Raw genomic sequence first — 17,825 nt, 5'->3', positions numbered from 1 at the left:
AGAGATGGTGCCAGGTTTCCTCCAGACGTGACGCTTGGAATTCAGGCCAAAGAGTTCAATCTTGGTTTCATCAGACCAGAGAATCTTGTTTCTTATGGTCTGAGTCCTTTAGGTGCCTTTTGGCAAACTCCAAGCGGACTGCCAAATCAAATCAAATCAAATGTTATTTGTCACATGCACCAAATACAATAGGTGTAGACCTTACAGTGAAATGCTTACTTACGAGCCCTTAACCAACAATGCAGTTTTAAGAAAAATAAGTGTTAAGTAAAAAATAGAAAAAGAGTGTGCAAAGCTGTCATCAAGGCAAAGGGTGGCTAGTTGAAGAATCTCAATTATACAGGCCTCCTGTAGCTCAGTTGGTAAAGCATGGCACTTGCAATGTCAGGGTTGTGGGTTCGACTCCCACGGGGGGCCAGTATGGGAAAAGTATGCACTCACTAACTGTAAGTTGCACTGGATAAGGGCGTCTGCTAAATGACTAAAATGTAATATAAAATATATTTTGATATGTTTAACACTTTTTTGGTTCCTTCATGATTCCATATGTGTTATTTCATAGTTTTGATGTCTTCACTATTATTCTACAATGTAAAAAATAGTAAAAATAAAGAAAAACCCTTGAATGAGTAGGCGTGTCCAAACTTTTGACCGGTACTGTACATGTAGGTAGAGTTAAAGTGACTATGCATAGATAATAAACAGAGAGTGGCAGCAGCGTAAAATAGGGGGGGATAATGCAAATAATTTGGGTAGCCATTTGATTAGCTGTTCAGGAGTCTTATGGCTTGGGGGGTAGAAGCTGTTAAGAAGCCTTTTGGACCTAGACTTGGCGCTCCGGTACCGCTTGCCTTGCGGTAGCAGAGAGAACAGTCTATGACTAGGGTGGTTGGAGTCTTTGACAATTTTTAGGGTCTTCCTCTGACACCTCCTGGTATAGAGGTCCTGGATGGCAGGAAGCTTGGACCCAGTGATGTACTGGGCCATACGCACCAATTGGAATCCATGCATCATCCATGCATCAAGATTGCTTTGATCACGTTTACTGGGATATGTTCCAGGTTGCCCTGAGAATAACATTGACGTATACACGGAAACGGTGACTGAGTTCATCAGGAAGTGTATAGGGTATGTTGTTCCCACTGTGACTATTAAAACCTACCCAAACCAGAACCTGTGGATAGATGGCAGCATTCGCGCAAAACTGAAAGCGCGAACCACCGCATTTAACCATGGCAAGGTGACTGGGAATATGGTTGAATACAAACAGTGTAGTTATTCCCTTCGTAAGGCAATCAAACAGGCAAAACGTCAGTAAAGAGACAAAGAAGAGTCGCAATTCAACGGCTCAGACACGAGACGTATGTGGCAGGGTCTACAGACAATCACGGATTACAAAGGGAAAACCAGCCCCGTCGCAGACACCGACGTCTTGCTCCCGGACAAGCTAAACACCTTCTTCGTCCGCTTTGAGGATAACACAGTACCACCGTCGCGGTCCGCTCCCAAGGACTGTGGGCTCTCGTTCTCCGTAGCCACGTCCTCAGAGTATGCGCAGACCAGCTGGCTGGAGTGTTTACGGACATATTCAATCTCTCCCTATCCCAGTCTGCTGTCCCCACTTGCTTCAAGATGTCCACCATTGTTCCTGTACCCAAAAAAGCAAAGGTAACTGAACTAAATGACTATCGCCCCGTAGCACTAACTTTTGTCATCATGAAGTGCTTTGAGAGGCTAGTTAAAGATCATATCACCTCTACCTTACCTGACGCCCTAGACCCACTTTAATTTGCGTACCGCCCCAATAGATCCACAGACGATGCAATCGCCATCGCACTGCACACTGCCCTATACCATCTGGACAAGAGGAATACCTATGTCAGAATGCTGTTCATTGACTATAGCTCAGCCTTCAACACCATAGTACCCTCCAAGCTCATCATTAAGCTCGAGGACCTGGGTCTGAACCCCGCCCTGTGCAACTGGGTCCTGGACTTCCTGACAGGCCGCCACGCATGCCTCCAACTCAATCATCAAGTTTGCATACGACACAACGGTAGTAGGCCTGATTACCAACAATGACAAGACAGCCTACAGGGAGGAGGTGAGGGCTCTGGCAGAGTGGTGCCAGGAAAATAATCTCTCCCTCAACGTCAACAAAACGAAGGAGCTGATCGTGACTTCAGGAGACAACAGAGAGAGCACGCCACTATTCACATCGACGGGACCGCAGTGGAGAAGGTGAAAAGCTTCAAGTTCCTTGGCGTACACATCAGTGACAAACTGAAATGGTCCACCCACGCAGACAGTGTGGTAAAGAAGGTGCAGCAGCGCCTCTTCAACCTCAGGAGACTGAATAAATTTGGCTTGGCACCTAAAACCCTCACAAACTTTTACAGATGTACAATTGAGAGCATCCTGTCGGTCTGTATCACCGCCTGGTACGGCAACTGCACCGTCCGCAACCGCAGGGCTCTCCAGAGGGTGGTGCGGTCTGCCCAATGCATCACCAGGGGTACATTGCCTACCCTCCAGGACACCAGGACACCTACAGCACCCGATGTCACAGGATGACCAAAAAGATAATCAAGGACATCAACCACCCGAGCCACAGCCTGTTCACCCCGCTATCATCCAGAAGGTGAGGTCAGTACAGGTGCATCAAAGCTGGGACCGAGAGACTGAAAAACAGCTTCTATCTCAAGGCCATCAGACTGTTAAATAGCCATCACTAGCCGGCTACCACCCGGTTACTCAACCCTGCACCTTAGAGGCTGCTGCCCTATGTACATAGACATGGAATCACTGGTCACTTTAAATGGAACACTAGTCACTTTAATAATATTTACATACTGTTTTACTCATTTCATATGTATATCCTGTATTCTACTGTATTTTTGTCAATGCCACTCAGACATTGCTCATCCTAATATTTATATATTTCTTAATTCCATTCTTTTACTTTTAGATTAGTGTGTATTGTTATAAATTGTTAGATACTACTGCACGGTTGGAGCTAGGAACACAAGCATTTCGCTACACCCGCAATAACATCTGCTAAATATGTGTATGGGACCAATGAAATTTGATTTGATTTGAATAAACACCATCAGCCGACTAAGTTCTAGCTAAGTTAGCTACAGAAAGTAATGGAGAAATCGGAACAAGGTAAAGCTAGCTAGCCAGCCAGCTAGCTAGTCAGTAGCCAGATAGTTCTAGCTAGCCAGCTACTAGCTGGTGCTAGCTAGCCAGCTAGTGCAAGCCATTTTAGCTAGCATGAGTAGTTTTTCTTCCTGTCACACTCACACAGTCTAATCCTTTCTTTGTGCTGCCAACCTAGGCTGTAAACACACATCCTAATCCCGTGAATATTATATGAGGGGGCTTGTACATCCGGGTATGAACAAAATGAAAAACAAAAATCAAACAATTTATAAATGTAGTTGTTATTTGTTTTTCCGTTATACCATGTCCAAGTTTGACACAATAAATGAGAAAACAAGTCAATTTCAGAAACAAAAAATGAGCCGTTTTTTTTAAAATGAATTTGATCAAAGATGTTCTATTACAGTGAGGGAAAAAAGTATTTGATCCCCCGCTGATTTTGTACGTTTGCCCACTGACAAAGAAATGATCCGTCTATAATTTTAATGGTAGGTTTATTTGAACAGAGACAGAAAAACAACAAAAAAATCCAGAAAAACGCATGTCAACAATGTTATAAAATGATTTGCATTTTAATGAGGGAAATAAGTATTTGACCCCCTCTCAATCAGAAAGATTTCTGGCTCCGAGGTGTCTTTTATACAGGTAACGAGTTGAGATTAGGAGCACACTCTTAAAGGGAGTGCTCCTAATCTCAGCTTGTTACCTGTATAAAAGACACCTGTCCACAGAAGCAATCAATTAATCCGATTCCAAACTCTCCACCATGGCCAAGACCAAAGAGCTCTCCAAGGATGTCAGGGACAAGATTGTAGACCTACACAAGGCTGGAATGGGCTACAAGACCATCACCAAGCAGCTTGGTGAGAAGGTGACAACAGTTGGTGCGATTATTCACAAATGGAAAAAACACAAAAGACCTGTCAATCTCCCTCGGCCTGGGGCTCCATGCAAGATCTCACCTCGTGGAGTTGCAATGATCATGAGAACGGTGAGGAATCAGCCCAGAACTACACAGGAGGATCTTGTCAATGATCTCAAGGCAGCTGGGACCATAGTCACCAAGAAAACAGTTGGTAACACACTACGCCATGAAGGACTGAAATCCTGCAGTGCCCGCAAGGTCCCCCTGCTCAAGAAAGCACATATACAGGCCCATCTGAAGTTTGCCAATGAACATCTGAATGATTCAGAGGAGAACTGGGTGAAAGTGTTGTGGTCAGATGAGACCAAAATCGAGCTCTTTGGCATCAACTCAACTCGCCGTGTTTGGAGGAGGAGGAATGCTGCCTATGACCCCAAGAACACCATCTCCACCGTCAAACATGGAGGTGGAAACATTATGCTTTGGGGGTGTTTTTCTGCTAAGGGGACAGGACAACTTCACCGCATCAAAGGGATGATGGATGGGGCCATGTACCGTCAAATCTTGGGTGAGAACCTCCTTCCCTCAGCCAGGGCATTGAAAATGGGTCGTGGATGGGTATTCCAGCATGACAATGACCCAAAACACACGGCCAAGGCAACAAAGGAGTGGCTCAAGAAGAAGGACATTAAGGTCCTGGAGTGGCCTAGCCAGTCTCCAGACCTTAATCCCATAGAAAATCTGTGGAGGGAGCTGAAGGTTCGAGTTGCCAAACGTCAGCCTCAAAACCTTAATGACTTGGAGAAGATCTGCAAAGAGGAGTGGAACAAAATCCCTCCTGAGATGTGTGCAAACCAGGTGGCCAACTACAAGAAACGTCTGACCTCTATGATTGCCAACAAGGGTTTTGCCACCAAGTACTAAGTCGTGTTTTGCAGAGGGGTCAAATACTTATTTCCCTCATTAAAATGCAAATCAATTTATAACATTTTTGACATACGTTTTTCTGGATTTTTTTGTTGTTATTCTGTCTCTCACTGTTCAAATAAACATACCATTTAAATTATAGACTGATCATGTCTTTGTCAGTGGGAAAACGTACAAAATCAGCAGGGGATCAAATACTTTTTCCCTCACTGTATATGGACAAGACGGTCGAGTGACCGCTCTAACAATGGTCAGGTGGGATCATTATAGCTACGCGTATGATCAACAGGCACCACTCTGATATAAAGTGGGTTTCAAAGTTGCCGAAATGCCACGTGTCCACTTATATCGGAGCATTTGTAAAAACCCAACCGCAACCAAGCGCAAAACAGCTGGCAGGCATATTCACTGTCATTTTCAACCTCTCCAGAAATACCTAATTTACATAAGTATTCAGACCCTTTGCTATGAGACTCGAAATTGAGCTCCGGTGGATCCTGTTTCCATTGATCATCCTTGAGATGTTTCTACAACTTGATTGGAGTCCACCTGTGGTAAATTCAATTGATTGGACATTATTTGGAAAGGCACACAGCTGTCTATATAAGGTCCCGCAGTTGACAGTGCAGGTCAGAGCAAAATCCAAGCCATGAGGTCGAAGGAATTGTCCGTAGAGCTCTGAGACAGGATTGTGTCAAGGCACAGATCTGGGGAAGGGTACCAACACATTTCTGCAGCATTGAATCCCCAAGAACACAGTGGCCTCCATCATTCTTTAATGTTAGAAGTTTGGAACCACCAAGACTCTTCCTAGAGCTGGCCGCCCGGCCAAACTGAGCAATCGGTAGAGAAGGGCCTTGGTCAGGGAGGTGACCAAGAACCCAATGGTCACTCTGACAGAGCTCTGGAGTTCCTCTGTGGAGATGTGAGAACCTTCCAGAAGGACGACCATCTCTCCAGCACTCCACCAATCAGGCCTTTATGGTAGAGAGGCCAGACGGAAGCCACTCCTCAGTAAAAGGCACATGACAGCCCGCATGGAGTTTGGCAAAAGGCACCTAAAGACTCTCAGACCATGAGAAACAAGATTCTCTGGTCTGATGAAACCAAGATGTAACCTGGCACCATCCCTACGGTGAAGCATGGTGGTGGCAGCATCATGCTGTGCGGATGTTTTTCAGCAGCAGGGACTGGGAGACTAGTCAGGATCGAGGCAAAGATTAACAGAGCGAAGTACAGAGATCCTTGATGAAAACCTGCTCCAGAGCGCTAAGGACCTCAGACTGGGGCGAAGGTTCACCTTCCAACAAGACAACGACCCTAAGCACACAGCCAAGATAACGCAGGAGTGGCTTCGGGACAAGTCTCCGAATGTCCTTGAGTGGCCCAGCCAGAGCCTGTACTTGAACCCGATCAAACATCTCTGGAGAGACCTGAAAATAGCTGTGCAGCAACTCTCCCCATCCAACCTGACAGAGCTTGAGAGGATCTGCAGAGAATAATGGGGAAAAACTCCCCAAATACAGGTGTGCCAAGATTGTAGAGTCATACCTAAGAAGACTCGATGCTGTAATCACTGCCAAAGGTGCTTCAACAAAGTACTGAGTAAAGGGTCTGAATACTTATGTAAATGTGATATTTCCGTTTTTTATTTTTATAAATTTGCAAAAATGTATAAAAACCTGTTTTCGCTTTGTCATTATTGGGTATTGTGTGTAGATTGATGAGGGGGAAAAAAACTATTTCATCAATTTTAGAATAAGGCTGTAACGTAACAAAATGTGGAAAAAGTCAAGGGGTCTGAATACTTTCTAAAAGCACTGTATATAGTGAGTGTGCCCACTCTGGTATTGGCAAGTGCGTTAAATAAGGAGTGTGCCCACTCTGGTATCTGCAAGTGCGCTCTAGCGCACGTATAGCCTACATGATGAGATTATATGGACAAAAGAGCAAGATTATTTATATTTTTCAAACGGCAACCAAGCATCGATTATCATGTCAACAGAATAAGACCCCCCAGACAGAGCGAGAGAGACACAACATTGACATCAGCAAACCGCTCGCCCACACGACACCATACACGTGGTCTGTGGTTGTGAGGCTGGTTGGAGTTACTGTCAGATTCTATAAAACAACGTTGGAGGAGGCTTATGGTAGAGAAATGAACATTCAATTCTCTGGCAACAGCTCTGGTGGAGATTCCTGCAGTCAGCATGCCAATTGCACGCTCCCCCAAACTTTGAGACATCTGTGGCATTGTGTTGAATGACAAAACTGCACATTTTAGCGTGGCTTTTCATTGTCCCCAGCGCAAGGTGCACCTGTGTAATGATCTTGCTGTTTAATCAGCTTGTTGATATGCCACACCTCTCAGGTGGATGGATTATGTTGGCAAAGGAGAACTGCTCACTTTATTGAAAAGGAGTATCAAGCTCATCACCTTGCACTTTCAACACCCTTTGAAGTTCATGATAACTTACAGTGCCCTCAGTAATCTTTCTTCTTTTGGCTCTATATTCCAAACGTTTGGATTTGAAATCAAACAATGACTATCAGGTTAAAGTGCAGACTGACAGCTTTAATTTGAGGGTATTTTCATCCATATCGGGTGAATCGTTTAGAAATTAGCACTTTATGTACATTTTAGGGGACCAAAAGTATTGGGACAAATTCACTTATATGTGTATTAAAGTAATTAAATGTTTAGTATTTGGTCCCATATTCCTAGCATGCAATGATTACATCAAGCTTGTGACTCTACAAACTTGCTGGATGCATTTTCTGTTTGTTTTGGCTGTGTTCAGAATTATTTTGTGCCCAATAGAAATGAATGGTAAATAACAATGTAATAATATCATACCCCCAAGACAAGCTAACCTCTCACCATTACAATAACAGGGGGGATGATATTTGTGCGTCTGTAACTTTCTCACTCATCATTATTCACGATTCATTCAAGATGATCCGTAACCATGGTAGCATCCACATTAATGTAGAAGTGTTTAGAAACATATTCTATTATTATTTAGAATAAAAGTGACTCCAAAATGACACAATACATTTACAGTGGGGAAAAAAACTATTTAGTCAGCCACCAATTGTGCAAGTTCTCCCACTTAAAAAGATGAGAGAGGCCTGTAATTTTCATCATAGGTACACGTCAACTATGACAGACAAATTTAGAAAACAAAATCCAGAAAATCACATTGTAGGATTTTTTATGAATTTATTTGCAAATTATGGTGGAAAATAAGTATTTGGTCACCTATAAACAAGCAAGATTTCTGGCTCTCACAGACCTGTAACTTCTTCTTTAAGAGGCTCCTCTGTCCTCCACTCGTTACCTGTATTAATGGCACCTGTTTGAACTTGTTATCAGTATAAAAGACACCTGTCCACAACCTCAAACAGTCACACTCCAAACTCCACTATGGCCAAGACCAAAGAGCTGTCAAAGGACACCAGAAACAAAATTGTATACCTGCAACAGGCTGGGAAGACTGAATCTGCAATAGGTAAGCAGCTTGGTTTGAAGAAATCAACTGTGGGAGCAATTATTAGGAAATGGAAGACATACAAGACCACTGATAATCTCCCTCGATCTGAGGCTCCACGCAAGATCTCACCCCGTGGGGTCAAAATGATCACAAGAACGGTGAGCAAAAATCCCAGAACCACACGGGGGGACCTAGTGAATGACCTGCAGAGAGCTGGGACCAAAGTAACAAAGCCTACCATCAGTAACACACTACGCCGCCAGAGACTCAAATCCTGCTGCGCCAGACGTGTCCCCCTGCTTAAGCCAGTACATGTCCAGGCCCGTCTGAAGTGTGCTAGAGTGCATTTGGATGATCCAGAAGAGGATTGGGAGAATGTCATATGATCAGATGAAACCAAAATAGAACTTTTTGGTAAAAACTCAACTCGTCGTGTTTGGAGGACAAAGAATGCTGAGTTGCATCCAAAGAACACCATACCTACTGTGAAGCATGGGGGTGGAAACATCATGCTTTGGGGCTGTTTTTCTGCAAAGGGACCAGGACGACTGATCCGTGTAAAGGAAAGAATGAATGGGGCCATGTATCGTGAATTTTTAAGTGAAAACCTCCTTCCATCAGCAAGGGCATTGAAGATGAAACGTGGCTGGGTCTTTCAGCATGACAATGATCCCAAACACACCGCCCGGGCAACGAAGGAGTGGCTTCGTAAGAAGCATTTCAAGGTCCTGGAGTGGCCTAGCCAGTCTCCAGATCTCAACCCCATAGAACATCTTTGGAGGGAGTTGAAAGTCTGTGTTGCCCAGCGACAGCCCCAAAACATCACTGCTCTAGAGGAGATCTGCATGGAGGAATGGGCCAAAATTGGGCCAGCAACAGTGTGTGAAAACCTTGTGAAGACTTACAGAAAACGTTTGACCTGTGTCATTGCCAACAAAGGGTATATAACAAAGTATTGAGAAACTTTTGTTATTGACCAAATACTTATTTTCCACCATAATTTGCAAATAAATTCATTAAAAATCCTACAATGTGATTTTCTGGATTATTTTTTCTCATTTTGTCTGTCATAGTTGACATGTACCTATGATGAAAATTACAGGCCTCTCTCATCTTTTTAAGTGGGAGAACTTGCACAATTGGTGGCTGACTAAATACTTTTTTTCCCCACTGTACTTACCATTCATTTCTATTGGGAACAAAATAACCTCAGGAGGTTGAAAAGGTTTGGCATGGGCCCCCAAATCCTCAAAAGGTTATACAGCTGCACCATTGAGAGCATCTTGACTGGCTGCATTAATGCTTGGTATGGCAAAGGCACCGCCTTCGATCGCACGGCGCTACAGAGAATGGTGCGGACAGTCCAGTACATCACTGGGGCCGAGCTCCCTGCCATCCAGGACCTCTATATCAGGCGGTGTGAAAGGAAGGCCCGGAAAATCATGAAGGACTCCAGCCACCCAAGCCATAGACTGTTCTCTCTGCTGCTGCACTTGATTACTGCATTAGTGGTTGGGTTTAGAGCTTGCAAGAAAGGCATTCCACTGTACTTGAAACTTGAAACATTACAAAACTTCTATTTGATAAAATAAACCTGATGAAGCAAATAAGCCATAATTTTTTTCGTTTACCAAACTCGACAGTCTCTCATTGAACTCCATACAAAAATGATTAACTTCGTGGTCTTATTTTCGTGGACAGATTTTGAGCGGAGTCAGAGAGTAAGAGGAAGAAAGTGAGGTTTATTTGATCTAATAGGAGTTTCGTAATGCTTAAGTTTACATTTTAGTCAGTTAGCAGACGCTCTTATCCAGAGCGACTTACAGTTAGTGAGTGCATGGTAAGTTTTATGGGTGTACTGATATAAATAGGACACGTGACATCCTGGCAACATTGAGAAAAAATACTTTATATCGGAGTTGTCGCGAGATGGCTTTGCATATTCATGATATGAGGCTAGTAGCATAGCGTCTCTCTCCATTGAATACAGGCTGCTGACATCAACAACCCTCATCGAATATATAAAAAAAATAAAAAAAAGGATTACAATAATGAGATGTATCCACCAATTGAAATAAAGGATAGGCGGGAGCTAGACAGCCCACCTTGCCACTTTGTGGACAAAGTTAGGGCGGAGAGATATGTATCTTGTCAGTATTTCCATATCTTTGGCGGAGTAAACCCTCTCGCTTAGTTTCGTCCTCTCCGATATGATACAACGTAGCTACCTTGCTAGGCGCTATCAGAGTGCTACGGTTGCTGAAGGCGTACGTTCCAGCATTCGTTACAATGTTGCAGGACGCAACTGCAAAGTGAATTAAATTTTTTTGTTGTTGTCATAGCTATCACAATTATTTGATGAAACGCAAATATATTATTGTTGTGAATGGTGTAATTTAGGCATTTGATTTGCCTAGGATGGACATGTTTTTCCCCTCATCGGACTTCCACATGCCTAGTTATGGTCATGTGATCCCTTTTTATCCAATCAGGGGCTTGGTACGGGTTTTTTTTTTTTTCCTTCCTCCATTAGGTTTGAATCGGTTAGCCGTACGTGTCGCAAGAAAGCTAGCAGTGGGGACGTTCGTGGAATACTTGCTAACGAAGTGCAGTGGAATTGTATGTGTATACTGTCTTCAAGTTATTTTATTGGCAATATGTCACACAAACAAATCTACTACTCAGACAAATATAACGACGAACACTATGAATACAGGTATGTTCGCTTCCTGTATTAACTTGGCTTGCTAGCCAGCTAACGGTAGCTACTATTCGCGTGTGTGGTTTATCTAATTAGCCAGGTTCTGTTAGGGCCAAGGTAGTGGTACGGGGTATATATGTAGAGTTAGATGGTGATGCAATTTCTCTCTCTCCACCCCCCCCCCCCCATTACCATTTTTTGTGGGCAAAATGTGTAGCTACTTCACTTTCCAAACTGTGAAAGGCAGCAATACGCAAACCACACGAATAACTAGCTAACAAACGTTGTCTCTGAACCAAAAATGGCGTAACTACCAACATCAATGACTGTCGTTCCTCCTTATATCCTACATTACTCCAGTAAACTGTTACTATCTAGCTAGGTAGTTAACGATTTGAGTTAGACTTCTTCCATCTTTGCTGCTACTAGTAGTACTACCAAATATATTTATAACTACTTTGGTAAAGACTACAAAAATGTGTCCACTCTGTTCGTAACAGATTGTAGTTTTAGAAACAGAACTGTATTGAGATTAAATGTTTTATCGAGCAGAATATCGGCCAAAATCCATCTTCTCCCTCTGAAAGCCACTGGGCTTCCTCTCACCACCATATTTGGTAGTGAGTGGAAACGCCAACCGGATGCTTCACATTTATACATCCGGTGAAATATCTGTCTCATTGTTCTATCTGTACTACTACTCTGCTTACTTAGTTAGCGCTGGTCCATGACGTTGTTCGGGTGCGTACTCACTGTTCTCACATTGAGGGAATTTTGATTAATGACGGACTTCAATATATGACGATGTAGGTAGAGTCTTGACAAACATTTCTCTATATGCCTGGTGTCATTTCTTCAAAATACAAAATAAACGACGTTTGATTACCGCCAGATCCATGCGCATGCGTCAGATCTCCACTACAAGCATGTGGGTGGATTGGCGCGCTGCAGAACGACGGAGCTACAGCTTCTTCTTCTTCTGTGATGTCATGGCGGTCCGCAAACAATCGTTTAAGTGCATGCCGCCACCTACTGTGGAATGTACGATCAATCATGATCTGCCCAATTCTGTATTACCTTGAAAATAAAATAAAAAACGAATACATCCCTACTAACTTCTACCACATGTGGAAACACCACCCTTAGGATTATTCAGCATGTCAACAACTATTTCAACAGTAACATCTGTTACCCCCAATATATCTTTTGCCGTGTCCACCATAACCTTCAACCTGCCATTTCTGCTTTCCACAACCCGAGTCGTATTGATAACCTTACCAATAAAAATATGAAGTAAACTTTATTCATTATCAAAGTGTCCTTTAACACCGCACATTCAAGAGCGCAAGATTTCTGAACTCGAAACAATGCCAGGACCAGCAGAAACACCAGCCCCGACGTTAGGTCCACTTAGTACAGGAGCAGCCATGGAAGCTCCAACATTCCACACGGTAGTTCCACCAATCTGTCTTACAGCCTCTGCATATGATACATAATGACTCATTCTATATCTCTAGCCTCTCTGCACCTGGCATCCACCAAATGCTGCACTATGTTCCCCCCACAATTACAACACAACCTTTACATTGCTCCCACGTTCACCATAATCATGTTCCCCTCCACGCTTGGCACATCTTTTCCTTCCATTACATTGAACAGCTTCATGTCCCGTTCTTTGGCATTTAAAACACCGCAATGGGGAAGGGACAAATTCTCTGATATTGAAACTAAAGAATCCTATATGTACTTTGCCAGGCAAAACCTTCTCAAACCTCAGCAGCACTGATAGGCTTTCACTTCTTGGACCTTCTTTCCTACTGATCAACCTTTTGGCCTCGATCCCTCTTCCTCCCTTTACATTGTCTTTAATATCATCTATGGACATACAGTGGCTTGCGAAAGTATTCACCCCCCTTGGCATTTTTCCTATTTTGTTGCCTTACAACCTGGAATTTAAATTGATTTTTTTGGGGGGGGGGGGGTTGTATCATTTGATTTACACAACATGCCAACCACTTTGAAGATGCAAAATATTTTTTATTGTGAAACAAACAAGAAATAAGACAAAAAAACTGAAACCTTGAGCGTGCATAACTATTCACCCCCCCAAAGTCAATACTTTGTAGAGCCACGTTTTGCAGCAATTACAGCTGCAAGTCTCTTGGGGTATGTCTCTATAAGCTTGGCACATCTAGCCACTGGGATTTTTGCCCATTCTTCAAGGCAAAACTGCTCCAGCTCCTTCAAGTTGGATGGGTTCAGCTGGTGTACAGCAATCTTTATGTCATACCACAGATTCTCAATTGGATTGAGGTCTGGGCTTTGACTAGGCCATTCCAAGAAATTTAAATGTTTCCCCTTAAACCACTCAAGTGTTGCTTTAGCAGTATGCTTAGGGTCTTTGTCCTGCTGGAAGGTGAACCTCCGTCCCAGTCTCAAATCTCTGGAAGACCGAAACAGGTTTCCCTAAAGAATTTCCCTGTATTTAGCGCAATCCATCTTTCCTTCAATTCTGACCAGTTTCCCCAGTCCCTGCCGACGAAAAACATCCCCACAGCATGATGCTGCCACCACCATGCTTCACTGTGGGGATGGTGTTCTCAGGGTGATGAGAGGTGTTGGGTTTGCGCCAGACATAGCATTTTCCTTGATGGCCAAAAGCTCAATTTTAGTCTCATCTGACCAGAGTACCTTCTTCCATATGTTTGGGGAGTCTTCCACATGCCTTTTGGCGAACACCAAACGTGTTTGCTTATTTTTTTCTTTAAGCAATGGCTTTTTTCTTGCCACTCTTCCGTAAAGCCCAGCTCTGTGGAGTGTAGGGCTTAAAGTGGTCCTATGGACAGATACTCCAATCTCCGCTGTGGAGCTTTGCAGCTCCTTCAGGGTTATCTTTGGTCTCTTTGTTGCCTCTCTGATTAATGCCCTCCTTGCCTGGTCCGTGAGTTTTGGTGGGCGGCCCTCTCTTGGCAGGTTTGTTGTGGTGCCATATTCTTTCCATTTTTTAATAATGGATTTAATGGTGCTCCGTGGGATGTTCAAAGTTTCAGATATTTTTTTATAACCCAACCCTGATCTGTACTTCTCCACAACTTTGTACCTGACCTGTTTGGAGAGCTCCTTGGTCTTCATGGTGTTGCAGACTCTGGGGCCTTTCAGAACAGGTGTATATATATATATATATACTGAGATCATGTGACAGATCATGTGACACTTAGATTGCACACAGGTGTACTTTATTTAACTAATTATGTGACTTCTGAAGGTAATTGGTTGCACCAGATCTTATTTAGGGGCTTCATAGCAAAGGGGGTGAATACATATGCACGCACCACTTTTCCGTTATTTTTTATTTTTTTGAAACAAGTAATTTTTTGAATTTCACTGCACCAATTTGGACTACTTTGTGTATGTCCATTACATGAAATCCAAATAAAAATCCATTTAAATTACAGGTTGTATTGCAACAAAATAGGAAAAATGCCAAGGGGGATGAATACTTTTGCAAGGCACCATAGATATTGGGACCCCAGTGTTAGAGCTACTGCTTACCACCCTTGGTGAAAGTTGGGGGTTAACTACTGCCCTCATCGAAGTCACGAAGTTCAAGGCCGACCGCGGTTCTGCAGGCAATCTTTGTGGTCAATCTTTGTGTTAATAACAATTTCAAAGACAACCATGGAACCAATAATTGCTTCTATTACACGAGATGTATGTCCTGATTATTTAAAAAATCCCACAAAGAGGAAGTTATAAGGATAATTTAGTAGCTAATGGTAGCCTGCAGTACTCCAGTCAGCCTTTAACTTGAGACACTCAATGAGAGGGGGCAACACTGAGCCAGCCTGCAACAATATTTCTTGAAGTAGCTCAAGCTAATCATTTTATGTCTACATAAATCTCCCATTGAGTCTTCACATAAGAATGAATGGTGTCACGGGATCGATGGCTTTGTCCATTCATACAGTCATTGATGAAAGTTGGAAGTTTCAGCTTTCAATTGATAATTCCATTGATTACCGGTCCATGATTGGAAGTGGTGGTCTAGCTAGCTACTTTAACTGTTACCTACCAATATCTAACGTTGAATCTTAGCATCTTTTATTGTTCCATTCAGTTGGATAGGCCTAGCTAGCTATAGTCTAAAGATGAACTCGCACTGGTTTTAGGTTATAAAGTACATAACCACTAACCAGTACTTTTAGAAAATATTCAAACTATATGGACTTTGAATACGTTATTTATTACAGTAAAAATGTGTTTAGTGTTGCTCTACTTGTTCTTTCAACAGACATGTTGTGTTGCCGCGGGAGATGGTGAAACAAGTCCCCAAATCCCACCTGATGTCTGAGGATGAGTGGAGGCGAATGGGAGTGCAGCAGTCTCTTGGATGGGTGCACTATATGATCCATGAACCTGGTTTGTACCCTCAATGCTTTGTCTACGCCACATTGATCATGTCTCAAGGCAAATAGCCTGGTCCCAGGTCTTGTGTTTTCTTGCCAATTTTCCGTTGACGGTGAGTGACCCATAGGAGTTGGCAAGACGGCACAAACAGATCTGGGACCAGGCTAAGCATAGGCTAAATGTAAAGGGTTTGTAATTTGTAAGTCACATATTTTTTTTTTTCGATTCTTTCAGAGCCTCACATTCTGCTGTTTAGGCGACCACTTCCGAAGAACTGATCTATGCATTCCTTAGAACATTCCTTCCTGTCAACGTTCTGTGGTATTCATTGAATACTCGCTCCCCTACCCAAGTTATATTGTCTGCTGTGCATGAAGCTGTAGTTGTCTCAGCAACCAAGCTCAGTCTGATTGCATGGAAGAGGTGAACGTACTGTCTGTCACTGTGGCATTGTGGAATTTAAGGGTTGATATACGTCACAAATATGTTGCTACAAGTACTACACTAATACCAAAGTGCCTACGATGACATCAACCCTTTTGATCAAGTGTTGAAATAAACATGTTGTTTTTTCTATCACTTTAATATAATTGTTGTATGACCTTCACAAATGGCTCCATACGCTCACTTTTCTATGACTATTGATATGTACTGTGTTTTCTATTTTGTAACTGAATGGATTTATAAGTAGGTGCACCAGACGGTATTGACTAGCTTTTGTACATAAAAATCCACTCTGATTGAAAGCACAGTAAAGGTGGTGTTTGCCTGTATAATGTACTTGTTCCAGGTTCTCCACAAAGTGCTTGTTTTCTATTCACTGTACCTCTATCCACTGACGTGCAGGCAGTAGCCAGCCAGGCCACACGTTTATTTTTCTGCTCACGTATTAGTGATCAAAACTGTTGATAGAGCCGCACAGCCTCTGAACTGCACCACTCATGAACCACCTGAGGATATGTGATCAGTCTGTAATGCAAAACGGATCATTTGTGATTGACAACCAGCCCCATTTCTTGGTATCACTTAACAGAATGGTATGAAGGAAGATTTAAATGTTTATCACCTTTTGAGCCTAAATCAACCTGTGGCATTTGGCTGTTGTCTTTTTTGAATGTCATGACTTTTGATGAGAATAAATATATATTTTGAAATGGTTTACTTGGTCCTGTAGAATTTTGTGTTGTAAGCTTTTGGCCATGAGATGGTGCTATAGGACCGGTTAAAATAGGGCATCAGAGAAGATAGGAACTCATTGGTACATACTTGTCCAATGTTGAGGTGTAGGAAGAAGAAAGAAACACTGTAATTTAGCATTATGCAGGATGCCACTTTGACATGGTCATAGATGGTGTACCATCATTTAGATGGCTATGTTTGACTACAATACTGCTGGTGGATATAACTGCTGAGAACCAGTGTATTGGTGGCTGGCACAGCGGTGGGCATGTGAGGATGATTTGAAATACAGACAGCTTTCACTTCACAATAAATGACTTACCAAAAGAATGTACAGTCAGGTCCATAAGAATTTGGACAGTGACACGATTTGCATCATTTTGGCTCTGTACGCCACCACAATGGATTTGAAAGGAAACGATCCAGATGTGCTTGAAGTGTAGACTTTCATCTTTAATTTAATGGCACAATAAATAACTTACCAAAATAATGTATATAGGCAATGCTTTATGTCGTTAGAGGTCAACTGCTGATCGTGCAGCACCCTTATGTGTCTGAGTAGGTAAACCCTGGATTGATCATTTCCTCTCTACCAATGCACTTTTGATTGTCTTGCTTTTATGAACATTGTGACTGTCTTTCTGTGGGTGCAGTGCTCATATTATTGAGAGTGCAGGCAACGTAGACTTAGCATGGTCTGGTCTCTAGTTCATATCTGGAATTCCCCCAGATGGCTGTGGCAGAATAACTATTTCTATTAAATATATATAATATGATCCGGCTTTTAAACAGTGGAAAATATTTTTAAAAGCGTTTCGAGTATTTCAGAGGGACCCTGTCATTACAGTATGAATCATCATAACCTACCATCATTTCGTTTTGAGGATGAACTTTAAAACTACAGCATTATGTCATCATGGTAACCAAATATCAACAGACAATCCTTGTATAAAATATGTTGAATTTCTACATTTAAAACAACATTAGATTTAATCCACTATCAGAAGGGAAAAAAAAAAAAAGGGTGGGCAGCACCTCCTACTGCAGAAGTGATCTATCTACAGCTACCCTTTGGTCTGCCATC

At 42.6% G+C, this 17,825-nt stretch overlaps 1 protein-coding gene across 1 annotated transcript; it reads left to right on the top strand.

Annotated features, from left to right (window-relative positions):
• Positions 1 to 10,991: 10,991 nt before the first annotated feature.
• On the top strand, positions 10,992 to 16,720 carry LOC311135520 (cyclin-dependent kinases regulatory subunit 2). Its single transcript, XM_084169530.1, has 3 exons — positions 10,992 to 11,170; positions 15,447 to 15,574; positions 15,797 to 16,720. Exons 1-3 carry the CDS (start codon positions 11,076 to 11,078, stop codon positions 15,838 to 15,840), a joined length of 267 nt encoding a protein of 88 aa, XP_084025656.1. The 5' UTR covers positions 10,992 to 11,075; the 3' UTR covers positions 15,841 to 16,720.
• The last annotated feature ends 1,105 nt before the right edge of the window (positions 16,721 to 17,825 follow it).

Source organism: Coregonus lavaretus (genome assembly GCF_964263955.1).
Source record: "Coregonus lavaretus genome assembly, chromosome: 10".
NCBI classification, from domain to species: Eukaryota; Metazoa; Chordata; class Actinopteri; order Salmoniformes; family Salmonidae; genus Coregonus; species Coregonus lavaretus.
The sequence above is the reverse complement of the archived record's forward strand: the minus strand, read 5'-3'. Positions and strand labels throughout refer to the sequence as shown.

What these genes read in the sequence shown, in the direction of transcription:
- LOC311135520 (XM_084169530.1), top strand. Translation starts at nt 11,076, where the DNA reads ATGTGTATACTGTCTTCAAGTTATTTTATTGGCAATATGTCACACAAA. An exon ending in GACGAACACTATGAATACAG is followed by an intron (nt 11,171 to 15,446) that starts GTATGTTCGCTT and finishes TTCTTTCAACAG; the next exon opens with ACATGTTGTGTTGCCGCGGG. An exon ending in CTATATGATCCATGAACCTG is followed by an intron (nt 15,575 to 15,796) that starts GTTTGTACCCTC and finishes CGATTCTTTCAG; the next exon opens with AGCCTCACATTCTGCTGTTT.